Raw genomic sequence first — 26,974 nt, 5'->3', positions numbered from 1 at the left:
CGATTTTCACACACTAAAATTAGGTTTCCAGAAATTTTATGTGTACATGTTTGGAACAGCTTCAGAGAAGTCTTCAATAAAGTGTATGTCCTATTAATGCCTCTGGAAGATGGAAAACACATGAAATAAGCGTGGTTTAATATCTGTGAGGGTTAGGAGTGGGACCAGGCGTGACATGTTCTTCAGGGAAGATGGCGGGCACTACTATGGCTTGAGACCGCTGGAGGTGGGGGAGGTGAGTGCTTGAGAGAGAGAGAGAGAGGTTGGTGGTACTGAATATCCTTGAATGTGTGTCTTCGATAAGTGTCAGCCCCTCCCTATATACGAGCCTTGGAGGAAGGGAAACCAGCTCCCCTTGCGTGGGTACCTGTTGGTGCGGCAGGATGGGGGTAGACTAAATTTCTTTTATGAGTTAAGATCCGTTCTTAGGGCTTGTATTACAGAACGCACAGAGGCAAGTTTGTGTGCTATTTGGAAGCTCGTACCATTAGTCTGGTTGTTAGGTGGTAGGCATGATACACCCTCCTAGGTGTCAGGAGGTAGCTAAGATACATCTTCCATCCTGTTGGCTGATATGTCTTATTTGAGTAGATGGAGATATCATGGAGATTCCTCTTAAGTGTTAGCAGCAGTGTGCTTGGAGCTGGTGGCTCCATGGGGAGTTCCCTAATGGGCAGCCCGTCTGAGGTGATAGAGCCCAATGGCTTGCTTGGCCGGAGGTGACGAGTATGGAGCCCGGAGGGCTCATTTCCTTCTACATCCAGAAATCTATTTTCCTTTTTGAAAAGTCAGGTGGTACTTCCAAACTTGATAATTGGAAGTATATGGGAATCATGTTCTCTTTAAGCTGATCAGAAACACGAGGTCACAACGTGCACTAATAGTTCCTTTTAAACATCAAAGAAAGACATTTAGGAATCTAAGTCAGTCCATCATTATTGCTTGGATGAACTTTCACCACCATGTTGTGCCGCTACTGTGTTTAACTGTTGGGGGGAGACATGGGGAAAAAAACATAAAGGGTTCTCGATTAGAACAAATTGGTTTTAGAAACTGATACGTGATGGTTCATGTAATCATAGTAGTATGTATGGCTCTTAACAAAAACGAAGGCTTACCAAACCTAGCCATACTAAGCATTGTGTCTGAATGAATTAAAGTCTGGACAGTGCCCCGCTAAAGATCAAAGGCATCTCACGATTTGGAATTGATCCGCTACGAGATTGACTATGGAGAGACTAAGCTCATTCCTCTCCTAGAGATTCAAGCAGCAGTGGAAAAAAAAAACATTTTTGTAGTCTTCACGATGAAAGCTAAGAGCTTGCTCAAAGACAGCCCAACTAGGGGATTTTACCACTTTTTGTTGAATTAATTCAGGCGCTCAAAGGTAGACTCCAAAAGTCGCAAGATCATGCTGAGAAAGTCGAAAAGGCACAGGCTCTCGTCCATCTTACCAGTCTAAAAGAAAGAAGGCAATGAGCAGTGAGTGCCAGGTAGAGCAGCATTATCGATAGGTGTAGTAAGATACGAGAAACGGTGGTATCGGGTTGAGCAGCCAAAGCTGTCAGGTAGCAATGCTCCCTAGTAGTTCAGGTCAGGTCAGGGCATGAAGCTACAGGTTCTATTTACGGTCTTGAGACAGAGGTCAGAGGCTACTTGTTATGTATGTAGCCGTGCGTGTTATTCTATACTAGTAGTAGCCGTAGTGGGTCTCTTCTTTGAGAGATGTACCAAACCTAGCCATACTAAGCATTGTGTCCGATTGAATTTGGGCTGGCTACATGATCCATTTCGCCATCCCACTCTGTCAACAGGATGGAACATCCACTGAACATTCTCATTATGTTATTGCTTGCAGAGATTTGTCATACAATGAATTATCTGGGAGCTTTCCTTCTTGGATCAACCAAACAGGCTTACAACTGTATGTAAACTTTTCACCCTTTTTTTTTATGTCTCTCTTTGCGTTTTACATTCAAAGTTTGTGGTTTACTATTTGTTAGGAAATGTGAATTTTCACTTAACATAACCTCGCTCACGTGAAAAGAAATCACCTACCAGGCTACTCACATTCAGAGCCTTACGCTGGAAAATTCTTCTATTTGTTCACCCCACAAGCAGTAAATAGTTGCACCAAGAGAGAGCTAAAACACATCGTTGCTAAAAGGGTTAACTTTCCTGTTTTTAGCCCAACTTATCTCAGCAATAGCCCCATAGGATTCCAGCAGTTAGATTCTTCATCAGCGGAGCCTTCCACACAGCTGCAGAGAACTAGAATTCAAAAATAGGTGGCAATGACTTTCAAGCTCAGAACAACACAAGTTACACAACACATACTGAGTTTCAGTGCTCACAAGTCACACCCCAAGCAGCCAATTGCATGTCCCTAGTAGCGAACCCTTCCCATAAAAAGCTAGCCACTAAATAAAAGCCCATCTAGGTACTCTACGCCCAAATCGGATAAGCTTGTGCCATAGTTGAACCTGATGTCTCACGCTCAAAACCTCGCAAGCAGATATGGAAGTATATCCACCAGAACTAGAAGGAATTCATACCACCAGGGTCAGCCCTGGGCATAAGTCCACCAGGTGATTGCCTAGGGCCTCCCGTTTTGGGCCAAATAATTGGGCCCCAAAGTAGTACAATATATTAAATATTAGGTATATGAAATATTTTTCAACTAGGCTAACGCAGCACAGTGGTTAAGCGTGCGTGTATGGAGCGTGGAAACGCGAGTTCGATTCTTGGTGGCTTCCGTTTTTATCCCAAAGTTTTGGAACATCTGTACAAAAAAAGGTTTTGAAAGGAAGTTTTGGAGTCTTGAACTCCCAACCTGAGATTCTAAAAGGCGGTACAAGTACTTTGCCACCGAACTACAACCGTTGCTTGTCTGTTATCTCGAACTACTTATAAATATACTAAAAAATGAGAGGCCCCATTTTCAAACTTTGCCTAGGGCCTCGGAAATCTCAGGGCCGGGCCTACATACCACCCTGTTTGATTGTGAAGGGTCACTGGTCAGGGGCTATGTTTGAGGGGGGTGAGCCCTTGTAATTTGTATCAATAGTAACACTATGCCTACCTCTAGGCCCCCTCTAAATACCAAACCAAAGTACCAAACCAAACCGAGCCATGTTTCCCAATCAATTGGGGTTGGTGCCACCTCCAAATACCATTAGTTAGATATCACTTTGTTGCCTTAAGTAGAGAGCAATGGATAGTACTTAGTGCTCTACTTAAGTAGATATTAATATCTAATTGGTGATGGTGATTCTACTTAGTGCTCTCTACTTCGATATCAACAGTATGTTGCCTTTGGAACACAATCTATTGCTTCTCCTTGAGACCTGTTTGGTGTGGAAACTAGTGTCCCACTGGACATAAGAGCACAACAATGCATATAGCACAGGATTTTACCCCTTGTCAAGAACTTGAGTTGGAGATGAACACCGTAAAACTTTTTCGCATACTGGCCATGTATATCAGTCTGCATTTTTTATGAAAAATAACTGTTGACACTAAAATTTCAGCATGATTTAATGCCATCCAATTAATTGAGGTAAATAAGTAATCTTAATTAATTGAAAGTCAAATGTTGGTCAAAGCCTTCAAATAAATATCGGGTCCATGAAATTTATGGGCTTAATCCATTTGAGAACCGGTGAAGACCAAAATAAATTGGGCTAACTTAATTAGCCAAATGGGTCAAGAAATTGGGCTAGCCCAAAGATAAGGCCTCTCAATTTAACCCTAAAAGAAGAGTAAATAATAAAAATATTCTCTCTTTTGACCGAAAGTCATTTCCTTTATGAAGAGCCAAACATCTTCTTTTATAGGAAATGAAGTCAAAAAATCAAATCAAGGAAAATATTCTATGAAGATTGTGCCAAGCTTAGCACCCTCTCCTTGAGCCTATAAATAGAGGCTTTGAGGGAGAGAAAGGGACTAGTGGCTGACACTCTTGCACAAGCTCTCAAGCACCTTCAAGAGTTCAAGATCATCAACACTTAAACAACGTGCCGATTCTCCTACAAGGTCTATCATGACTACGCTCAGAGTTTTCAAGTTCAATCTCTTCCTTAAAGAGATATAATGACAATTGTTGGAGATCAAGAGATTCAATCCCTCAATCTAACTCATTTTCTTCAAGCTTCTTATTGAAAGACTCGAAGAAATCGTCAAGCAGTTCAATTTGACGACAAGCTTCTACAGCTGTTGGATTGCGACTTTATTGGAGATCGAATCAGTGGATTTGTTCTTTGTAAAAGAGCATATTATAGAGGATTGTACCCTTTATTTAATTCAAAATCAATAAAATTATTTTGTGCACCTTTTTTTGCGTACTTTATTGCATGACTTGAATTTGTGTGTTACAATAACAAAGATTTGAAGTTGTAGACAAGAAGGGGAAAGAATATGATTTTCAAAAGGGGAAGAAAGATTTTGCAAAACTGAAAACCCAAAAATAAGAAGTGAATTTCTATAAACCGTCACAAAATTTCTTTGATTATGTCCAGAATCGAATATATGGGGGTTGAAAAGATGGCAACAATCCTTGTTAGGGCATTGGGTAAACCCCGAAAAAATTTTATTTTCCTAGAATTGATAGAGAAAACCATTCTTTTTGATTTCATCTTTTACAAAGCAGTTTTGAGAAAACAAATTTTGGAAAAATGGAGGGTTCTATTGAGGGAGAGAGAGACAATATACCTGCTGTCTCTCACCTAATGCACGATCTAAACTTTAGCCTCTCTGTGTATTCCTCCTCCTCTGAAAACCAAACGGACCCTTTAGTGCTTTATGCATTTGCTTCATTAAGTCATGGAATTCACAAAAATAACTTCTCTTTTTAAAGCACCCAACGTGGACTCTTGACTTCTATTTGACTCTTCAGGGGAACTAAAAACATAGTGCAATAACCTTATTGGACCCTAGTGCATGCAACTGGCACACAGTTCCTGTGTGTTTTATGCACTTTTAGAAGCAAAGAATTTCAATTGGTAACATCAAATACGCTCCTCTCAAGTAAACCCATGGTCCCCCTAAAACAAACAACTCAATTGGAATCAAGTAATCCAATTATTTGTGAGATTGCCAAATCATCAGTTGTTGAAAATTAAATTCGGAATGCCATTTTCAGCACTATGATGGAACCTGTAATAGTTTGAGTGCCAACTCAAAAATTTTGTGATTTTCTTTTTCCACAAGTTTTTCATGATTGCATTTTGTGTGTCCTTGCATTCATATGATTCTCTCGAAGCTAACATTGCAGGTTTCTTGTATGTGATATGCAGTAATCTAGTTGCCAATAACTTCACAATTGGAATTACAAACAACAGGTGATTCTTTCCCTTGTGTATGTTATTAGGTTAATTTTTGTAGCCTTGGAACAGTAATGATGTCAAAGGAAAGTTAATTGATTTCCCGTTATAGTGGTTGCGTGTTGATCATCATGAGTTAGTCACAAGTGCCTTGTCCAATGGTGTAGCACCACGAGCTCATTCACCGGGTTCATTTGTCAAATATTTAGCTTTATGAAAGCTATCAAATTTGCTTTCACAAGATAGATAAAGTAGAGGGTCTAGTGCTGTTATTTTTCCTAAAATTTTTGTTCTCGTTTATCAACATGGAGCCTAAGTTGAGGCATGTGCATTGCATATGGAGAAAATGTCCATCAATTACTTGTGTGTGAAGGGGAGAGGGGTTTGCTTTGTTGGGTAATGAAGAGGTGAGTGAACAGAAGACAAAAAAGTAGGTGCAAAAAGGCTAGATTTGTGTAGTTAAGTAAGTGCATATTTTGTGGTTATGGATGAATTGACTAGACAATTTCAGGAGGATATCTCATGGTGTATGATGTTTGCAGATGACATTGTCCTCGTCGATGAAACCGTTAAAGGTGTTAATACGAAACTAGACATTTGGAGGGAAGCATTAGAGTCAAAGGATTTTCGGATAAATTGGAGTAAAACTGAGTATATGGTGTGTAAGTTTAGTAGTACCAGTAGTGCGCATGAAGAAAGAGTGATGATTCAAGATCATGAGATACCAAAGAGTGATTATTTTAGGTATTTAGGCTCAATTATTAGTAGAGATGAAGAGATTGCCGATGATGTGACCCATAGGATCCAAGTGGGGTGGCTCAAGTGCAGGAGCGCTACTGGTGTACTATGTGACAAGAGCGTACCCACCAAATTGAAGGGAAAATTCTATAGAATTGCCTTAAGACCAGCGATGCTTTACGGCACAAAATGTTGGTGTTAAGATTATTATGGGTTTATTTGTAATTAGTTTATTAGTTGTTCTATTATGTAACTGGTTCATTCTCTAGGACCATAGTGTAATTAGTTTAGTGTGTTGTATGACTTCTCACGTTGTAATCAGTTTATGTTATGAGAAAATAACCCTAATCTTTGGGTTCCAGTTCCATGTTATTCCTTTACAACTTCACATGGTATCAGAGCGTACGATTGCTTACGTTATGAGTCTTCGTTGCTTCGTTTCAGCAACTCTAGTTGACTCCGACAGGCTCAATTGCTGGTTGGTCAACTGGGCAACCTCCGACAGACTCGTCTACTCCTTTTCACGAAGTTGATTAGTCCCTTCTGCCCTAATCTGCCTTCGCCAGGCCCTGTTTTCATTCCAACAGCAACTTCCGACCACCGGCAAACCCTGTTCTCATTCTGACAGCACTCGTTTTCACTCAAATGGGACTGGGTCAGATCTGGGTGCACTCGTTTGGTACTCAGTAAGGTACGTTTACACTCGTTAGTACTTGGTTAGAAGTTTTCAAAGGGTCTCGAAACCATCTGGGGTGTTTCGTCTGAGGTGTTTACAAATGGTTTTGACTGGGGTATAGTTTACACATTTTATAGTGACTGGGTTGTTTTTCTTTGAGGTATTAACTAGTCTTGACTGTTTTTTTCTGTAGCCCTTCACTATTTTTCTATTGAAATGTCGGAGGATCCCAAAAATGCTTCCATTAGTACAAAGAATGAATTGAGTTGTGTAGGGACTATGGATAATTATTCTTTGGATATTTGCCACATTAAGCTAGATGGTACCAACTATTTGATTTGGTCTCGTACTTGTACTTTGTCTATTGAGGTCAAAGGGATGTCAGATTTATTGAGTTTATTGAGGGCCTTGTTACTCTACTTGTTGAGGTGATTGAACTCAAGTTCAAATCTCAGAAATCGTTAGTCATGACCTGGTTGTTTAACTCTATGAGAGCTGATATTCGTCATACTTTCTTGGTCCTTGATACTCTTAGATTTGGACTACTGCAGCCCAAACCTATTCTTAGCAAGGTAATGATGCATAGTGTTTTGAGTTGAGGAAGAGACTTCGTACATTGGAACAAAATCATCGATCCGTCGCTGTGTACTTTGTTGACTTGAGTGGAGCATGGCAGAAATTTGATTGTTATCAAGGGTTTCGGCTGTTTGTGTTGCTGATGCTACAAATTGGCTGAAGAGGATAGAGAAAGAGCGAGTTTATGACTTTCTTGCTCGTCTTGATGTGGAATATGATCCGATTAGAGTGCAGGTATTGGGTCGTGTTCTATTTCCGTCTTCGGGAGAGGCCTATGCCATTGTTCAGCAGGAGGAGAGTAGGAGGGGTGCTATGGTGCATACTCCTACTTCTGATTGTTCTGCCTTGGTTGCCATTCCTCAAGGTCAGTTTGGTTCTAGTGGTGGCTTGTACCACAGAGTGGTAAGCACAGTCTGGTGCTAGCAGTAAGCCAATTGATCGTGAGTCACTCTGGCGTGATTATTGCCACAACACTAGCCATACAAGGGATTTCTGTTGGAAGTTACATGGCCGTCCCTCTCGTGGGCGAGGCCCGAGGGGGTGGACGCGGTGGTCGCGGTTGTGGTTTCACGTGTTCTCAGGCCCAGGCTCATGTTTCGGAGCCTACAGTTGCTACCTTGCCTGATTCTGGGTTTGGAGTTCAGGTGTCTTCTAATCATGTTAGTGGATTTTTTCTTAGAGGGAGATGCAAGCTCTCAGGCGCCTAATGGCTTTGGCTGATTCTCCATCTATTATAGCTCCCACTTCCACAGCAGGTTCCACTTCATCCTATTTTGCTCACACAGGTATTTCGGCTAGTGCATGTACTGCCTCTTTTGCTATTCCTTGGATTATAGATTTCGGTGCTTTAGATCATAAGATAGGCTGTTCCTTTGTATTTGATTTACGCTACTTGTTCTGGTAAGGACTTAGTCAGAATAGCAGATGGATCATTCTCTGCTATTGCTATTTCAGGGAAAGGTTCCGTTCACTATTCTCGCTCCATTTCCCTCTCTTTAGTTCTACATATTCCAAACTTGGCCATTAACCTTTTGTCTGTTAGTAGTCTTATTCGTTCTGTAAATTGTTCCGTGATTTTTTTTCCTACTCATTGTGTTTTTCAAGAACTGAACATGGGAAAAGTGATTGGCAGTGGTAAAGCACAGGGTGGCCTATATTTTTTTTGGAGTCTGCACCTCGTCCACCCATGTCATGTGGTCTTGCTCTGCAAGCAGATACGAGTTCAGCTCTTTCTATGTTGCATCAGTGGCACCGTAGATTGGGTCATCCCTCTTTTGGGATTTTAGAGAAACTTTTCCCTAGTTTAATTAAGCATCGTTCTAGGAGTTTTTTTTTTAAGCCTGTGAACTTGGAAAACATACACGTTTATTTTATGCACCTATTAATGTCACGCTCCACCCCGCAAACGGCACCCAAAGTGGGCCCGAGTCAGTGCGACCACGTGACATTCCACACAGAAGACCAAACCACACCTCACAACCTGTCAGAAATAAACACCCAGCGGAAGACTTAACACCTTAACATAAAATGAATCAACGTATTGACCAATCAATCATGACATCGCACAACTAAGAAACAATATCTGCATTATAGTACTTTAAAAATTCTATACTTCAACACATCCACCGATGACTTACTTAGAACTTGAATAAATCAACTTCTTCATCAACCACCTACAACAAACTTGACCATCCACAACGCCAAGGCTAATCTCAAATAGAACACCAGCCATCGACCAAAGTTAATTACAACCTATACAATTTAAAATCTTTAACTATTCATAGCTAACAACACTCCATACAAATTAAGTTCTGCACCAGCTAAGGCACTCCACAACAACGTAACCAAAACCCCACCTGACGCTAGCAAAACGCCTCAACACAATGACCGGTAGTGGACCCACTCTAAGCAACTTGCTACCTGGCAGACCAAAAAGGAAAGCCAGAGTGTGTGAGATATAGAAATGCTCAATATAATACCACAATACCCGAAGGAATATCAACCAGAATGCACATCACAAACATAACTAAAATACTTGAATGCATACAACAGTTATAACCAACATATCCACCCAAATGAGCAATAATAATCAATGCACAACAATATGAATGTAATCACATCACATGCAGTGACACGTCTGCCACATCCCATGTACCTAAGGTATTGTGTCCTGCACATCATATTCCCATTCACCGTTAATTAGACGGCACGGCCCACGACATGGTGTGACTCACTCCATAATCCTTAAACGGATACAATCAACACACCACAACATGCATACCAATAACTAAACCTCGGTTAGCATGATATACAACCCCCAAGCATACATATCATGATGCATGCATATCAACAGCTAAATCATCTGTTAGCATGATATACACCCACCACTATAGCAACATTCCATAAAAATAATCATGTCAAAAGTTAACTACGATTAGTAAGATATACACTCACCATCACAACAATATCTCATAAAACATAATCATATCGAAAGCTAACTACAATTAGCAAGATATACACTCACCACCACAACAATATTTTATAAAAGATAACCATATCAAAAGCTAACTACGATTAGCAAGATATATACTCACCACCACAATAATATTATATTGAGGAGAACCATATCAAACACACTCACCTTTGTATCGACCGAGGTACGCCAAACTTACGGTTTTGGCCCCTCCCAATTGACTGGCTTGACACTTAACCACAAGTTAACCATATCAGTTTATTGAACGCTTAAACGTCACAACTAACTCCTAACGATAATCTATAACACCAACAATAGACTAAAGATGCTTAACGCATACTAGCATGTCCATCTCAAAGGTTTAGAAGTGTCCCTAAACAAGCGTAACAATCAAACACTACATAACCCCTACATTTGGTTTGAAATCTACGATCAGCCTATCGTATTCTGTCTATAACTTCTTATAGGATTAAAACCATATCATAAAACCACCACAATTAGAAAGTACACCTCCGGTACATGAATTTTGATATAAAATTTGTTAAAAACGGAGTCCGGATGACAAAGTTATGCTCGTCCAAAGTTACACAAAAATCTGTTCAAAATCACAGATTCTGCACGTCTATCAACTTCAAATTAAAAACTGATTTAACTTGGTACAAATTTGTGGGCATGCGTGCCCTTCGGAATTTTCGGATTCCGAGACGCGAGGGCCCGGATCGAGGGAGCGCGAGCGGGGAAGCAAGCGCTCGCAAAAATACAGAGTCGCCACTCGGGTTTGAAGGTTCGACACCCAAGGAACCGTATTTCGAAGCACTTGCCGCGCTGTTTGATTTGAAAAAGTTAAGGAACCAGTCCGTCATAACCATATCTGGGTTCGGGAGCCAGGTTACGAGAGGGGAAGGGTTTTATGGCACCCCTCTCTCCCAATCTGGAGATCGGTCTCTACTTAGGCATTTGCGAAAGATGTTTGTTTGCGATTCTGTTTGATTAATCAATTTTTAGCCAATTAGGGCAGGGGAACAGTTAATTGGGGATTTAAAACTGTAACATGTTTGTAGGATGTGATGGATAGCATGCATGAGCAGTTAGTATAGGATGAGAACAGATTGGTGTGGGAGTTTAAACAAACTGGGAGGCCCCTGTTTTGGAGTGACGTGCGCAGGAAGAAACCAGCATGCACTGAACAAGTCACTGCATGCTGTTCACTCCTGCGCGCACAACTCCAAGACACGCGCGCGCCGGTGAGCTCAAACCCACAGCTCTTATTCTCAAACCATCTGGGCTCTGGAAGGACCAGTGCACACCCAGGACAAACCACGCAGTTTATAGGCAGCATAATATATAGTTTAAAGGCTGTAAAGCCTTACAAATTAATAAAACACCCCATAAACAGTGTGGGGACAAAATAATGACCTAAAACTAAGCTACCCGTGCAAGGCCACTCGCTGGTCAGAGGCATACTATCGCGCGACGAAGTCAGTCTGGCGCGCGAGGATGCGCCCAGGCGCTCTGTCGCGCGATGGTGCGAGTCTGGCGTGCGATGGTGCGCCCTGGCGCGGACCAGTGTTTGGTTTACACATTTTTGGGTTCTGGGATAGGTCTAGAATGATCCCAGGGTACTCCAAAACAACAGATAAGCATATTGAACTACCGCTAACAATTTCTAACAAAGGAAAGCAATAAACTGGTTTTTAACATGTTTAACAGTGATCTATATACAAAATAAAGCATGAAACAGTAGGACACCAATCCCCACGCGGTCCATCGCATGCAGCACCGGAGTGTCGCGCGCGAGAGTGGGACCATCGCGCGTTGGTTCCTACCTCGACGGTTTTTGAAACCTTGCCAGCTTTAGGACCAGGACTGGCATTGATTACCAGCCTTGGCCCTGCCAGCCCCCCTCAGGGATATAAACAGAAAGACAGTAGGTATGCTATACCTTTGGTTTTTGAGGTTTGAAAAGTGTTTGAGCTTTGATGTTGAAAGTGGTGTGAAAATGGAGTGTAAGATTTTGTAACCTTTCTAACCCAAGGAGTAGATTTTCTAACCCTTCAAATGGAAGGATATGGGGGGGGTATTTATAGGGCAAGACCCTTCCATTAATGGAAACCCTCCATTAATGGAAACTATTCCATTAAAGGAAACCATTCCATTAATGGAAATCTTCTATTAATGGAAAGCATTCCATTAATAGAAACTATTCCATTAATGAAAGCCTTCCATAAATGGAAACCTTCCAGAAACCTTCCAGAAGTGGAAACCTTCCAGAAACCTTCCAGAAGTGGAAAGTACAAGGTCGGCTGCAACTTTAACCAGCACGCGGATCGCAGACTGGCGCGTGCGAGCAAAATCAACATGTGCCAGTAGGGTTTTTGGTTTTTGAAGTGGCTTAGGCTAGGTTAGGTTCAAGGGTTTTGCAAACACTCAAAGCTCAAACACGCTATCATTCCCAGGGTGTTCTTGATCCATTTCATCATTGGGGAATCAAAAACCGTAAGTAAACTAATCTGGAAGCCCAGATTGGGGTGTCTACAAAATTAAGCCACAACCTTCACGTATTCCGAAAGACATACAAGTCTAGTTTCAGAATCAACAACCCGTGCGCTAACCCGATACCCGAGCTAAAAGATATAACCATTTTTCCAAAATGTGTCAGTGCAGCAAATACAAAACTCAGTAGAGACACACCAACTTGTAAAATCCACCAAACTTAGAATATGCATCTAATAAACCCCAAATTTGGTACACACCATTATCACTCATCAAAGTTCATCCCTGATTTTTTCTAGATTTTTCACTATAAAGGAACCTTATCAAAATTACTCCCAAACTCAGAAATTCTGTGCAGCGAATCACAATTTTCAGCAGAACAGTCTGTGTTCGAAAATTCATTAAAAATTGAATACTTAATACTTTTTAGTAATTCCAACACCAAAATATCACCAGCTCATCAATCTTGAAGACTCATAAGGACCCATAATCAGAAGGATCTCTTAACTATAAAAAAATTGATAAAAGACGCAGTTCTGTAAGCTGTCTGCTAAAAAATAGGATCCTGACCACAGTTAGGTTTATGATTTTTATCTTTTTTTATACTTCTCAGAAAATTCTGAAAACTTAACACGATACAATAGACGGACTAATGAACCTTCAGTAAAAATACTAGAAATTAACAAGCTTTCTAGGTACCTTGAATAATTTCGCGAAGAACAGCCCTGCACCTTAGTTTTTTCCTTCTTCTCCTTCCTTTTGCTGCCTCTCTCTCTCTCTCTCTCTCTCTCTCTCTCTATGTAGAAACAAGATACGTATAGAGAAAGATAAATATCCACAGGATATTTTGCTATATAAAGGCACAAGGGAATTTATCACATGCAAGCTGAACTACGTTCTAACCTATGGTCCAATCACAAATCACACACAAGACTCTCGCAAGTTCTATTGTTTACGATTTAAACCCCCAAAACACATTCAATTAAAAGTAATTGAAATACCGAAATATCCGGGGCGGGTATTACAATTAATAAATGGAGTGCCTTTCATTTTATGGTTATTCATTCTGATGTTTGGGGTCCTTCCCCTGTTACATTTCTTAAAGGTTTTCGGTGGTTTGTCACTTTTATTGATTGTTATTCTCGTATTACTTGGGTGCATTTACTTAAGTCAACAAGTGAAGTCTTTTATTGTTTTAAATCTTTTCATGCAATGGTGTGCACTCAGTTTGACATGAATATCAAAATTCTCCGTAGTGACATTGGCACTGAGTATATTGATGGGAATTTTAGGACTTTTCTGGATGAAATAGTATTCTCTTTCAGACAACTTATGTTGACACTCCACAACAAAATGGAGTTGCTGAACGCAAAAATCGTCATCTTGCTGAGGTTGCTCGCTCTCATTTGTTCACCATGAATGTTCCCAAATATTAATGGGGAGAAGCGATTTTGACTGCAACTTATCTTATAATTCGTATGCCATCTAGTGTTCTCCACTTCAAAACTCCTATTGAGTGTCTCCCTAACAGTTCTTGTGTACTGACTCTTCCCCCGAGAGTTTTTGGTTGTGTGTATTTTGTTCACGCTCTTCACCCTTTTGGCGGCAAGTTGGGTCATAAAACCAATAAATGTGTTTTTGTTGGGTATTCTCTTGCCCAGAAGGGTTATAAATGTTATGATCTTCACTCTAGGAAGTTTTTTGTCTCTATGAATGTCACTTTTGGGAAATCAAGTCTTTTTCACTCTCTCTCCACTCCATCTCTTCAGGGGGAGCAACATGTTAGTTAGGAAGAGATGAGGGAGGAAGAGGTGTTTACATCTCAGAATCAAGGGTCATGATCTTTATCTCTTTGTTTTCGTAGTGAGGGGGAGAAGGAGAAGTCTAGAGTGGAACCAGTGTCTGTTGGTAGTGCGAACAGGACATTGGTGGATGAGTGGATAGGAACAGGCGTATTAGACCAAGTGAATGGCCTACAACCTTGGCAACGTATCAAAAGAAAAAAAAGGCAAATCTTCATGTGTACTGCCACCTTGCCAATCACTATTCCTTGCTTCAGTTCCAGACTCCTCAGCTGACTCATCTGGTAATGAATCTTCTCCCATTGAACCTCCTATTATTGATTCTGATATTCTTTTTGTTGCTCTTTGGAAAGGTGTTAGGTCATGTACTCAACATCCCATCTCCCGGTTTGTCTCTTATGATCGTTTATATCATTCGTACCATGCCTTTGTTTCGTCTCTTTCTTCTATATCTATTCCACAGAATTGGTAGGATGCAGTCATGGTTCCTAAGTGGAAAGGAGCTATGGTAGAGGAGATGACAGTTTTGAAAAGAATGGCACTTGGGAGCTGGTATCACTTCTAGGAGGAAAGAGATCAGTGGGATGCAAGTGGGTTTTCACTGTTAAGCAGAATGCTAACGTTACAGTTGAGAGATATAAGCCGAGACTTGTAGCCAAGGATTTTACTCAAACCTATGGCATTGACTACGAGGAGACGTTTGCTCCAGTAGCGAAGATGAACACTGTGCGGGCTCTGATTTCGTGTGCTGTCAATTTGAATTGGCCTCTTCACCAGTCTTCACCAGTTTGGTGTGAAAAATACATTCCTTCATGGTGAGTTAGAGGAAGAGGTGTATATGGATATACCACCGGGTTTTTCTTCCTCAGAGACTAAGGGAAAGGTGTGTAGATTGAAGAAAGCTCTTTATGGGTTGAAGCAATCACCTCAAGTGTGGTTTGGCATATTTTCAAATGCTATGTTGAAGTTTAGTTACAAACAGAGCCATGCAGATCATACTATGTTCATCAAAGGAGGTGCTGGTAAGATTGCTGTCCTTATTGTTTATGTTGATGATATGATACTGGCAGGCAATGATGTGGATGAGATTTTCAATCCTAAGTCCAGTTTGGCTCAAGAATTTGAGATTAAGGGTTTGAGAAGACTAATATATTTTCTTGGAATGGAAGTGGCAAGGTTTGCTAGAGGTATTTTTATCTCCCAACGGAAGTATATATTTGATCTTTTGGAAGAAACGGGTATGTTGGGCTATAGATCTGCAGATTCTCCTATAGAGGCGAATCATCATCTTAGTGGAGATGTGGGGGAGCACACTTATAAGGAGAGGTATCAGCGACTTGTGGGTCGACTGATATACTTAGTGCAAACCCGACCGGATGTTACTTATGCAGTAGGTGTTAGCCAATTTATGCATGATCCTCGTACTTCACATGGATGATTCTCGTACTTCACATCTAGATGCAGTTTACCGTATTTTGAGGTATCTCAAGTCTGCTCCAAGGAGAGGAATTCTGTTTTGTAATCATGGTCACCTGCGGTTGGAGGCATTTACTGAAGCTGACTGAGCTGGTTCTATGGATGATAGACACTCTACTTCTAGCTAATGTATTTTCCTTGGGCGAATTTGATTACTTGACGAAGTAAGAAGCAATCAGTGGTTGTCAGGTCTAGTGCAGAAGCTGAGTATAGAGCTATGGCACATGGAGTTTGCGAGCTCTTATGGCTATAAATAGTGCTACGTGATTTGGGAATTTCTGATAATGGTCCTATGAAACTCTACCGTGACAACAAAGCTGTCATAAACGTTGCTCATAATCCTGTTCAACATGACAGAACGAAGCATATAGAGATTGAGCACTTCATCAAGGAGAAGCTGAATGAGGGGTTGATATGTATACCTTTTGTGAGATCCGAAGATCAATTAGCTGATATATTCACAAAAGGACTTGGTCGCAAGAGTTTCCACCCCATTGAGTTCAAGTTGGGCTTGATTGATATCTTTGTACCAACTTGAGGGGGAGTGTTAGATTATTATGGGTTTATTTGTAATTAGTTTATTAGTTGTTCTATTATGTAACTAGTTCATTATCTAGGACCATAGTGTAATTAGTTTAGTGTGTTGTATAACTACTCACGTTGTAATCAGTTTATGTTATGAGAAAATAACCCTAATCTTTGGGTTCCAATTCCACGTTCTTCCTTTACAACTTCACAGTTGGCCTATTAAAAAATAACAGGTGAGCAAGGTGAGTGTAGCTGAAATGAGAATGTTAAGGTGGATGTATGGTAAACTAGACGAGATAAGATTAGAAATGAAACGGTTCGTGAGATGGTAGGTGTAGCACCTATAGAGGAGAAGTTAAGGGAAAATACACTAAGGTGGTTTGGGCATGCTATCGTAGATCAGGAGATGTAATAGTTAAGAGAGCGGATATGATAGCTTTGGGTAGCAATGCTACGGGGAGGGGTAGACCTAAATTGACATTAGTTGCTGTTGTGTGCAAAGATATGAGTATAATGGGTTTGTGTGAACAAGTGGCTCTTGATAGAGCTCAATAGAGGAAAAAGATTCATGTAGCCGACCCCAAGTGATTGGGACATAAGGCTCGGTTTGGTTAGGGTCAAAATTGTTCAAAACAATTGCATACAAAGTAGTGCAAACAAGATGAAGAGGCATATGGATTGATTACTGGGTTCATATGAATTTTACCTCTGGTTTATTTTATGGAACTCGCTGTAATCTTGCATATTTATGCCTATATAGGTAAGTTTTCTTTGTAAAATTTCAGTGGGTTAATTTGACACCACAAAATGAGATGTAGCCCGCCTATGCCTAAATCAACAGTCAAGAATTAATGGTAGTGCTGCTGAATGCGACGATTTGTGAGTTTTAGTATTCTGATATTTGCTTCTAAATGTGAGAGATATAATGGTGGCTCTACTTTTTCTACTTTTGGAAATTTGAGATTCTATTGGACTAATCTTATACCAAACCAAACCAAACCGAGCCGAGCCTTACGTCCCAATCACTTGGGGTCAGCTACATTGGACTAATCTTATCCATAGTGTAAATTGTTTCTTCTTCTCCACTTCCCCTATGCATTCGAATGAGATTTGCTGCTTATACATATGTTTTTTTTTTCCATCCTACTTCTCTTTCTGCATTTTTGTCTGTGATGCTTCCGGTTTTGATATGATTGCCTGATTATTAACAACTAAAGGAAGCCATGTATGTCTCCATTTAAACGTCCCTTTACCTAGTTCAAAGAAGTCTTTGTAGTATATTAAAAAAAAACATTCGTATAATTTAGCATTGATAGAAGATGCACAGTAATGAATATAATACGCTAGCTCTACATGTTTTCTGGTGATATGATCTTCTTAGTGCAACTGTAGAAACGGGCTGGCACCTGATCTGCATCTTCTGAACTGAAGATGAAGATCTATTTACCATGAGTAGACCGATTTCGATGCTATAGGTGCATAAAATGGGGCTATCTAAGAAGTTATATAGAAAATTATGGAAACTATGTTAACATGGCAGTAGTGCTGGTGAATAATTACAATGGTGTTGATGATTCTGAAATCCTCCTCCCAGAATCCTAAAAAACGCAGCTAATCTTCTTGTTGTCAAATAAATAAGGTGGAAATCCATATACTTTCATATCTAAATCAATTGATAAAAATTATCACTTTAAAGTTTAAACATGAGTAGTTATGATCCACTGTCTTGTGCTTTGTCTCCACAAATAGTTACAGTTACTAACATCACCTGATGCAGCCTACTATTTATTTTTGGCTAAACAATTTACACTTCCATCAAAGTTTAAAATGGAACAAGAAGTTTTCTGTGATGAAACTTGTTTAAGTTATTGAACACATAATATATCCGTTTCTTTCCTTGCTTTCAGTGTTCTGCCTTCAGGATTGAGCTGTCTCCAAAGGAACTTTCCCTGCGGCCGCAATCTTCCTGTTTGTGAGTGCAATTCAGAACTTCCCCTTTACTTTGATTCTAAGAGTAGAAATTTACATCCATGATGTGAGGTTGCAAAAGTATAATATGGAATGTATTTGAGATTAGTGTTGTCACGCCCCAAAACCGTGAAACATGAAGCAATCATGGAACACGAAGCCTAATTAAAAATATTTTAATAACTCGAAACCAATAAAAGAAAACTGGATATTTTATTAAAACAAAATCTGCAACTTAAACCAATATTTTCTTGTGAAAAGACGGCATAATATCTCGCATTTTCCAAACTCCAAATTTCACCATGAACTGCCAATAAATAAAAGTGCAGAAGCTGTTTGACAATAGAAAAGAAATAAAAATACAGGCGCCCTAGAGGTCCAAACAGAAGGTCCTGACAATGCCACAGAGTCCACTACAATGCCCCGTGCATTATCCTGGAAAAAAAGGTGGAATAAATCCGTCAGCTGAAAGCTCAGTGAGTAGTCCTCCATCTCCTTTTTCCCTACAGCGAGCAACTACTTGTCCAGGTTGTCCACAATTGTAACATAACTTAGGCGAGCCATCACAACTATGACCATAATGAGATTTCCCACAACGATTGCATAACCACTCAATCTGCTGACTCCTACATCACCATTTGACTGCGTTGGTGTAAAGGTCCTCTTGTTAGAGTTACCACCCTCATTGTTCAGGCTGGAGCCCCCTCTGAAAATGCCACACCTTATCTGGTTCATTTTCCATTAAACCTCCTGCAAACCTAGATAGTTCATCAAATTTCTGCGGGTACTCCGCCACTGACATATGTCCCTGCCTTAAAGTCAAAAATTTCATCCGCATTTGATCTTTGATTGCTGGAGGAATGTACTTCTCCTTAAAGTCCTTCTTGAAATTGCTCCAAACCAATTAATCCTGATTGTCTTTGTAATGCTGCTTTGCTGACTGCCACCAATGCTCAGCTCCCCTTGTAGCTTATATGCTGCAAAAGACACCTTTTGGGCCTCAGAACAACCCAACAAGTCAAATATCTTTTCCATTTGTAACAGCCATAAGTATTCGGGTAACTAGCTATTAATTTAATATAACTACGATGGTTCCTATTATTAATCTACTACTCGTATCTATACTAGTAGTATTAACTAGTGCCTAATCCAATTACCCCATAATATTGCTACGTATGTCAAAACCAAACTCACCATTTACACAGTATGGTCAAGCCAATAGTATTATACCTATTCACATGCACTCTTAAACAGTAGCGGAGCCAGAATATTTGATAAGTGAGGTTGAAAATTTAAGCTATGTGTAATTCACTTTTCTAGTTGCTAATTGAAAGAAATATTTTGGATTAACATGTTAATCAAAAAGTAGATATATATTAATAACAAAATGCAGCTTCAATTGACAATTAACCTCGACGACTTTTCATACTTTGGAAATGATGGATGATGGTCTTGTTTGTAATAGTTTCAAATACAACTTTCTCTATATACCCAACCAAACTATCATGCATCCATTGGTCACACAGATGATTTGGAAGTCTACTCTTCACAATCTTCATAGAGGAAAATGTTCCGCCTCTGACGAAACCCTTAATTTGTTTTGAGCAATGAACAAACTAGCACTACGTTTGGGAATTCTGTGAGTGGAGATTATATTTTGACTCCTTTTTTTATTAAGTACAAAACCCTTATATGGGCTGAGGCAAAAATGAATTTAAAGTGGGGTCAAATTAGTAAAAATGAGATAAAAATTATACCTATCCCTATGAAAATTTGGCAACCAGTGGGTCGGCTGCCCACCCTTGTCCCTATGTCCCTCCGCCCTTGCTCTCAAACTTCTTTACTGAAGCTAACGTAATTACGAAGCGTGTAGAGCTATATAGAAAACGGTAGGAGTAACAAAGGAAAGGGAAAAAAAAAAAAGAATGCTGGGAACAAGAATGCTAACCCTTCGTCCCTTCTCTTCACAACCGCCGCCACACCTGGTTCCTCTCTCGCTCTCTCTGTCTCTCTCTCTCTCTCTCTCTCTCTGCACTTCCTCTAAACGTGACGTATGAAAACAAACCCTACCACATGCCTTCCCTATATAACTGACCACGTATAAACCCAATCTTTCTTGTCTAATTACATGTTTAGCCCAAATTTATCTTCCACATTCAATAATCACTCGCAGGGGAAAAATTCCTAACTATAACTCAACTTAGAATTCCAATATAAATTAGGTGGATATGTTTGCTGCATGGAAGCCTAAGGTGGCTTATAAGGTGAAGTGTGTGCACGTGATCAACAACTGTGTAGGGTGTGCACTATGCATTAGTGCATGTGTTGGTTGAAAGGATAAGAAGCAAAACAAAGGAAAGACAAAAGGAGCAAATAAATGGACACTTGTCCGCCAAATCTGTATCCATTAGAAATGACTAGGCATGTTCCATAAAAGGAAAAAAAAAGGAGAGGAAAATGGTTTTCAATGTGGAGTGGGAGTTGTATGTGTGGGTGAAGGTTTTGTTTCTACTGGGAGGCTACAAAATACAATATCAAGGGTTGGATGGTAGGCAGGGGAGGGGAGGAGCTGAAATAGAGAAAGGGTGCAAGGGAAGTTGAAGAGAGAAGGGTATGTGTATTGCCTTGTACAAAAAATTATGTAAATATTTAAGGAAGTGGGGATGGCTTTTCAGTAATTGTTTGTTGTTTCTATTGAGTTGGTGGCATAAAACATTCGATTTGTTATGTCTTGGTCGTGGTGCTTGAGGATCCGGGTTGTCACAAACGTTGTCTTTTCTGCTTTTTGTTTGTGGATTTTAGGGGAGAGTTACATTTTGGGGATGGCTTAAAATTAAATATTTTTGTATATTCTTCCCTTTTTTATTTTGCTGACGTTCTTGGGCAACACCACTTTGGCGTCCTCCTAATACCTATTAACCTATACACGGGTGAGGTTATTATGGAGTCAGGATCTTTCAAGTGGACTATATGAGGATACAGATTGTCAAAAATGCGAATAAAGTTTGTACTTTTCAGGTGGGGTGCGAATTCCTTTTTATGTCAATATCCAAATTCAGAGGTCATCAATGTCAAGAAAAGAGTTGGAATTTGTTAGCGGGAATTATTGGGATATGAACTGAGAAGTGCATGAGGTTTTTTTTATAGAACAGCTAGAAGGTAGGATATTTCCTCATCTTGTCAGTTTCTACTTCCTGCAATTTTCGATCAAGGCTTCTAAAGTTTGGTGTAGGAGAAAGAATATACCTAAATTTGTATCTAATGGTTGAGAATTCCCACGTCAACATTGCATTGAACCCATTACCCTTAACGTGCATATGAATGATGTCTCTTTTTTGTTACTTGACAGCACCTATTTGATTTTGATCTGACAAAATCTTCTTTCCCCTTGGTTTACAGATAACAACTTTTCAGTTAAGTGCGGAGGTCTCGAAACTATATCCAGTAATCAGATTATCTATGAGAGGGATGATGAGACCCTGGGTCCGGCTACATATTATGTGACTAGTACAAACAGGTGGGCAGTAAGTAATGTTGGACGCTTTGGGGACAACAACAATTCTAAATATACAAGTAACTCTTCATCTCAATTCTTCGCAAAAACTTCGGACGCAGAGCTGTTCCAGACAGCACGTATCTCTCCTGCATCACTCAGATATTATGGGTTAGGGCTTGTGAATGGTAATTATACCGTCAGTCTGCAGTTTGCAGAGATAACAATCCTGAATCCTAAGGGTTGGGAAAGTCTTGGAAGGCGTGTTTTTGATATATACATCCAGGTCTGTGCTCAGTTATGAAATTGGATTTTAAAACTGATGTTTCTGTTCTCTGTTAGACCAAACCTTTTGTTGCCACCTTTCGGTTCATTTGGACAAGTTTCTCTAGATTTCCACCTCATTATGTGTATGTCACTCAGCGTTAAAGTTTGTTAAATGGCAGGGTGGAACACGCTATAAGCTATCACCCCAGAGTGCTGGGAATGGTGGACTGGGTTTAGGTCCAAACTTTGGTTTCTGTTCACTCAAAGTGATGCCTTTCTACTTAAACCAAATTAAGTAGATTCCTAGATGAACAATGAAGGAAAAGTAAAGAGAAGAACAAAAACAGAAATGAAGAAGGGAGGAAAGATGTGTTGTAAAGTGATAAGGGAGAGACAATTGCACCAGCCGAAAGGCATCACTTTTGAGTGAACAAGTGATGCCTTATCCATTCTCTCCTCTTTTTATGATTGAACCTGCCAATTTCACTTTGAGATTAGTCCCTAGAATATTTTTCCTGAATGTCGCCATATGCTTCTTAGTTTACTAATATGTTCCCTTTTCCGTATGTTACTCCTATGTGCGAGTTTTTGGTCCAAACATGGGAGACAAGAACTGCCACCTTGATTTCTTCTCAGAATTTCATCAATTGAACTCCAAATTCATAAATACTTCTATGAAAAAACTAGAAAAACCACCTGTGCTTTCTAGCAATCCGTCTTGTAGTTATTCATCTCTTTGTTCATGTTCTACTGTTTCTTCTTTAATTGTTTGCTTCTTAAGGTATCAACCTGTTTATTCTAGGGGAATCGGGTCTGGAAAGATTTTAACATTAAAAAGGAGGCCAGTGGGGTCTCTTTCCAAGCTGTTCAGAAGGATTTCCCAGCTCAGGTGTCAGAAAACTACCTTGAAATCCATCTATTTTGGGCTGGTAAAGGGACTTGCTGTATACCCACTGCTGGTACATATGGACCTTCTATTTCAGCAATCAGTGTCACCCGAGGTAAGATGATCAACAAATATATGATGCAAGTTTAGAAATTTAAGTCTGATATTTTAGGATGTTGATAGCAATTTTCTAACAACTGCGATATTATACAGATTTCAACAATCCTCCAACCGGCAAAAAGATTAAGATCGGTTTGATTTTGGGGATTTTTGTTCCTGTTGGAGTTGTAAGCTGTCTATCCGTACTTGTGCTATTTTATTTCGTTCAACGAAGAAAGAGGCTACACAGGAATAAAGATGAAGGTAAAATACACTCCAATTTTTTTTGTTTTCCCATGCGTGGTTCTACTTTGGTAGTGGAGATTATTTATGAATGCCATTTCGAAACTTATTTTTCCAACGTTGCATGTGTGTTCTTCAGACATCAGGCCTGCTGAGTGCTAATATTTATATTTGTGTGATTCATAGAATGTCTTTAGACATGAGGAATGCTTTGGTAAATGTTCTATTAAACACTATCAGCTGTTCTCCCCAACCAGCAGTCCACTACCAAAGTTAACCCTCGCTCTTTCTTCCCTTTCACAAAATACCTTAACCCTCTGATTCTTAGTAAAATAACGGAAACAAAGTTAAAAGCCTTAACGAAGGAACACATTTTGGCATTGCACTTAGTTTCCACCAACAGATTAGTATGTTTATGTTAAAACATTTTTATGTTGTGTTATCTTTCAAATTTCATTGATGAATGTGCCACAGAAAGATCATGACTGTCTTTTTCTTACTAAATATGGAATTTGGGTTACGATATCCTAAAGAAATTCACAATCAAGTAGTAATTTAGTCAACTTGCAGAGCTCCTAGGGATCGATGCTAGGCCTTACACTTTCAGTTATGCTGAACTAAAGGCTGCAACAGCAGATTTTAATCCTGCAAACAAACTTGGGGAGGGAGGCTTTGGACCTGTTTTTAAGGTAAATCCTTCTAATAAATATTGCTTTATGAAATGGCTTAATGGCACCAATCATTTGACTTGTAAGTAGTGCTCCTTTAGGATTTTCTGTAACTAGGTTAAATATGTTTGCCACGTCACCTCTTTTTTCCTTTAGTGAATCAATCCTTTTTTCTGTCGTAAATGTGGAGAACTAAGACAAGAAGTCTATGTCATCAGTTTCAATGAACATGAACTGACAGTTCAGGAGCTAGGATTCCATTTTTGATCAAAAAATCTTCATCCACTTCTTTTCCTTTGGTTATCGATGAATGAATAGGTCTCTTTACTGGTAGAAAACAAGCTCGTATTTTATCTTCCTTACTATAATATTAAATTTAAATTTAATATATTATTTAACAGATTTCTTTCCACTTCGTCAACTCCCTGTATATCTTGTATATATAGAGAGTCGGGAAAAATTTCATGTGATTCAGTAAACAGATTTTATGTTATTCAGTAAACAAAAACAATATATGGATAGCAAAAAGCTGATTAGTTGAATTCATTATGGATGCCCCAGCAGTGCGCTTGTTCCATCACATTTTGTGCCACTGCCCTGTCCATTGCGATTTTTGTGCAAATAAAATGATGCATGGAAAACCCAAACCATTGCTATTATCAACAAACACTAATTTATTGGTCTATGCCTTTGTGCCTTTCTAGATGTCAATAAATGGAGCATATGAAAATAAAATACCATGGTTGGGACTAGACAATTTTTCCCAAGTTTTCTAAACTTTGTACGCAATAGGGAACATTGAACGACGGTCGGGTGATTGCTGTCAAACAACTGTCTGTGGCATCCCACCAAGGAAAGCGTCAATTTGTTGCAGAGATCGCGACAATATCTGCTGTGCAACAACGAAATCTTGTAAAATTGTATGGATGCTGCATTGAGGGAGAGAAACGACTACTCGTTTATGAGTATCTTGAAAACAAGAGTCTTGATCAAGCATTATTTGGTACAACAGCACCTTACAGTCTGTATATTAGAATTTCTGAATGTGGAGAATACAGGAAAGGTTTAACTATTCACTTTTTTATGAAGCACGAAAGACAAGCTTGTACCTTGACTGGCCCACTCGTTTTGATATATGCTTGGGAGTAGCAAGGGGTCTAGCTTATCTTCATGAGGAATCTCGGCTTCGCATTGTACACAGAGATGTGAAGGCCAGCAATATTCTTCTTGACTCTGACCTCAACCCCAAAATTTCTGATTTTGGTTTGGCCAAACTTTATGATGACAAAAAGACCCACATAAGTACCCGTGTTGCTGGGACAATGTAAGATTCTCAGCAGTCAAGTGTCGTATGTTCTTGCATTATGACTGTCGACATTCTATTTTAGTACTGTTCGCAGCTTAAGTAACTTACAAGTGTTGACTTTCATGGTTACTGATGCAGTGGGTATCTTGCACCTGAGTATGCTATGCGTGGGCACCTTACAGAAAAGGCTGATGTGTTTGGCTTTGGTGTTGTAGCTTTGGAGGTTGTTAGTGGACGGCCAAATTCTGACACAAGCTTGGAAGAAGAAAAGATTTATCTCCTTGAGTGGGTACGATTCACTTTCTTTTTGGCAGTCAATAGCTGTTGGTACAGTATGTGTTTGATCGTGGTTTGGCTGGACCAGTGGACCTTTGTCTAGTGCATTAATGTAAAAAGAAGAAGCATCTAACAAGGTTATTAAACTTGTTATATTTTGTTAACCAAGCAATTTTGGAATTGCGCCAAGGAAAATAAATGGATTGGTTAAAGCTGTGAAAAAAGGCTACTTTTTCAAACACTGGATGAAAATGTATTCCATATGCCTCCAAATCCAATTTTAACTGCCTAGTATTTCTGCCGTTTAGATTTGCATCAAATACAATCCATGTTAGATCACACCTGGCCCAGCATGGGCTGCCTGCTCCAATTACACGATCCAGAGTTTTTGTGCTGTGCCTCCGGTCGTGAATACTCTTGACATTCTAATCTTCTCCTTTTAGGCTTGGCATCTACATCAAAACAACAATGAAGTGGAGCTAGTGGATGCTAATTTGTCAGAATTTAACGAGGAAGAAGTAAAACGATTGATAGGAGTAGCTCTTTTGTGCACTCAGTCATCCCCACAGACACGTCCATCTATGTCACGTGCAGTTGCGATGCTTTTGGCAGACATTGAAGTTAGTGCTGTAACTTCACAGCCTGGATATTTGATTTCTGACTGGAAGTTCAATGATACAACTAGTTTTATGAGTGCTGATACTCAAACTACGAAAACCGACCATAGCCACTACAGTTCATCATCAAGTACAAGCGTGACTGCTGATCGAGACTCTAAACCTATGCTCCAAGAGATCATCGGAGAGTAGGCGATGTTTGTTATTTCTTCAAGAAATAAATAGAGATTACTGCAAGTAGGTGACGTTTGTCTGGATATCATCAGTTTGCCTTTCTGACAATTTAAGCTCATCGCATTTTTAGCTCAGCATGTTGCTCACACCACAATTGTAACTCTCTTCGATTCCGGGACAGGTGACTGAGGTTACAACAAGAATATAGGAGCAGTTATTTGAAAGGAATATTAAACACATGGGCAGTACTTGGATTGAAGAAACTGCTCGGGCCCGTGCAAAAATCTTGGAGAAAGAGGCTAAGGTGTACTTTCACCAACTCAAAATGCCGCGACTGCTTGTATAGGGGAACCCAGTCTGTCTATAAAGATGGCATCGAAGACTCAGAAAAAGCTCTCCAAAACCCCTTTAACTACTCTCATTTGTGCATGTACTTTATTAGGACGCAGCGGTGTTGAGGAGGAAACTAAAATATAAACAATAGTAGAGAACAATAGTAATAATGTAATTTAGTGGCAAGGAAACATATGAAACCAAAGGAAAACTTCACCAGGGCAATAATGCAAGCAGTTACACCGGTGCCACATGAAGTTACAACAGGGCCGTCCCAAAAAAGTTTTTTAATTCCTCTTGAGCAGACAGAAACGATAAATCTGTCCACACAGATAATTTATGCACAGATTTTGTTGTGGGGCCCACCATGGGTCCAACACAAATGATCTAAGCTGTTCATTAAATATAAAATATTTTTTCAAGGGTCTCTGTAAAAAATCAGTTAAATCCAATACATATAGGTGCTTAATCTAATTATCTAACTTTTAATTACCTGAAATCTGAATAAAAATTTAGATGATTGGATTGAGAGCTTATATGTATTAGATTGAGCTGATTTTT

At 39.7% G+C, this 26,974-nt stretch overlaps 1 protein-coding gene across 8 annotated transcripts in view; it reads left to right on the top strand.

Annotated features, from left to right (window-relative positions):
- Positions 1-26,343, top strand: part of LOC131303549 (probable LRR receptor-like serine/threonine-protein kinase At1g56140) — a 33,676-nt gene extending 7,333 nt beyond the window's left edge. For 6 of the 8 annotated variants that reach the window (XM_058330469.1, XM_058330472.1, XM_058330471.1 and 3 more), the window contains 11 exons: positions 1,859-1,924; positions 5,295-5,339; positions 17,991-18,055; positions 21,451-21,830; positions 22,614-22,812; positions 22,911-23,060; positions 23,610-23,728; positions 24,500-24,710; positions 24,797-25,031; positions 25,152-25,302; positions 25,733-26,343. In XM_058330469.1, coding sequence (XP_058186452.1) covers positions 1,859-1,924; positions 5,295-5,339; positions 17,991-18,055; positions 21,451-21,830; positions 22,614-22,812; positions 22,911-23,060; positions 23,610-23,728; positions 24,500-24,710; positions 24,797-25,031; positions 25,152-25,302; positions 25,733-26,098 — 1,987 coding nt within the window. In that variant the 3' untranslated portion in view covers positions 26,099-26,343. The remainder of the gene's footprint in view (positions 1-1,858; positions 1,925-5,294; positions 5,340-17,990; positions 18,056-21,450; positions 21,831-22,613; positions 22,813-22,910; positions 23,061-23,609; positions 23,729-24,499; positions 24,711-24,796; positions 25,032-25,151; positions 25,303-25,732) is intronic. The other 2 variants (XM_058330466.1, XM_058330468.1) reach the window with 2 other exon arrangements.
- Positions 26,344-26,974: the final 631 nt, after the last annotated feature.

The sequence above is a fragment of the Rhododendron vialii genome, chromosome 10a, assembly GCF_030253575.1.
Source record: "Rhododendron vialii isolate Sample 1 chromosome 10a, ASM3025357v1".
Lineage (NCBI taxonomy): Eukaryota > Viridiplantae > Streptophyta > Magnoliopsida > Ericales > Ericaceae > Rhododendron > Rhododendron vialii.
The sequence above is the reverse complement of the archived record's forward strand: the minus strand, read 5'-3'. Positions and strand labels throughout refer to the sequence as shown.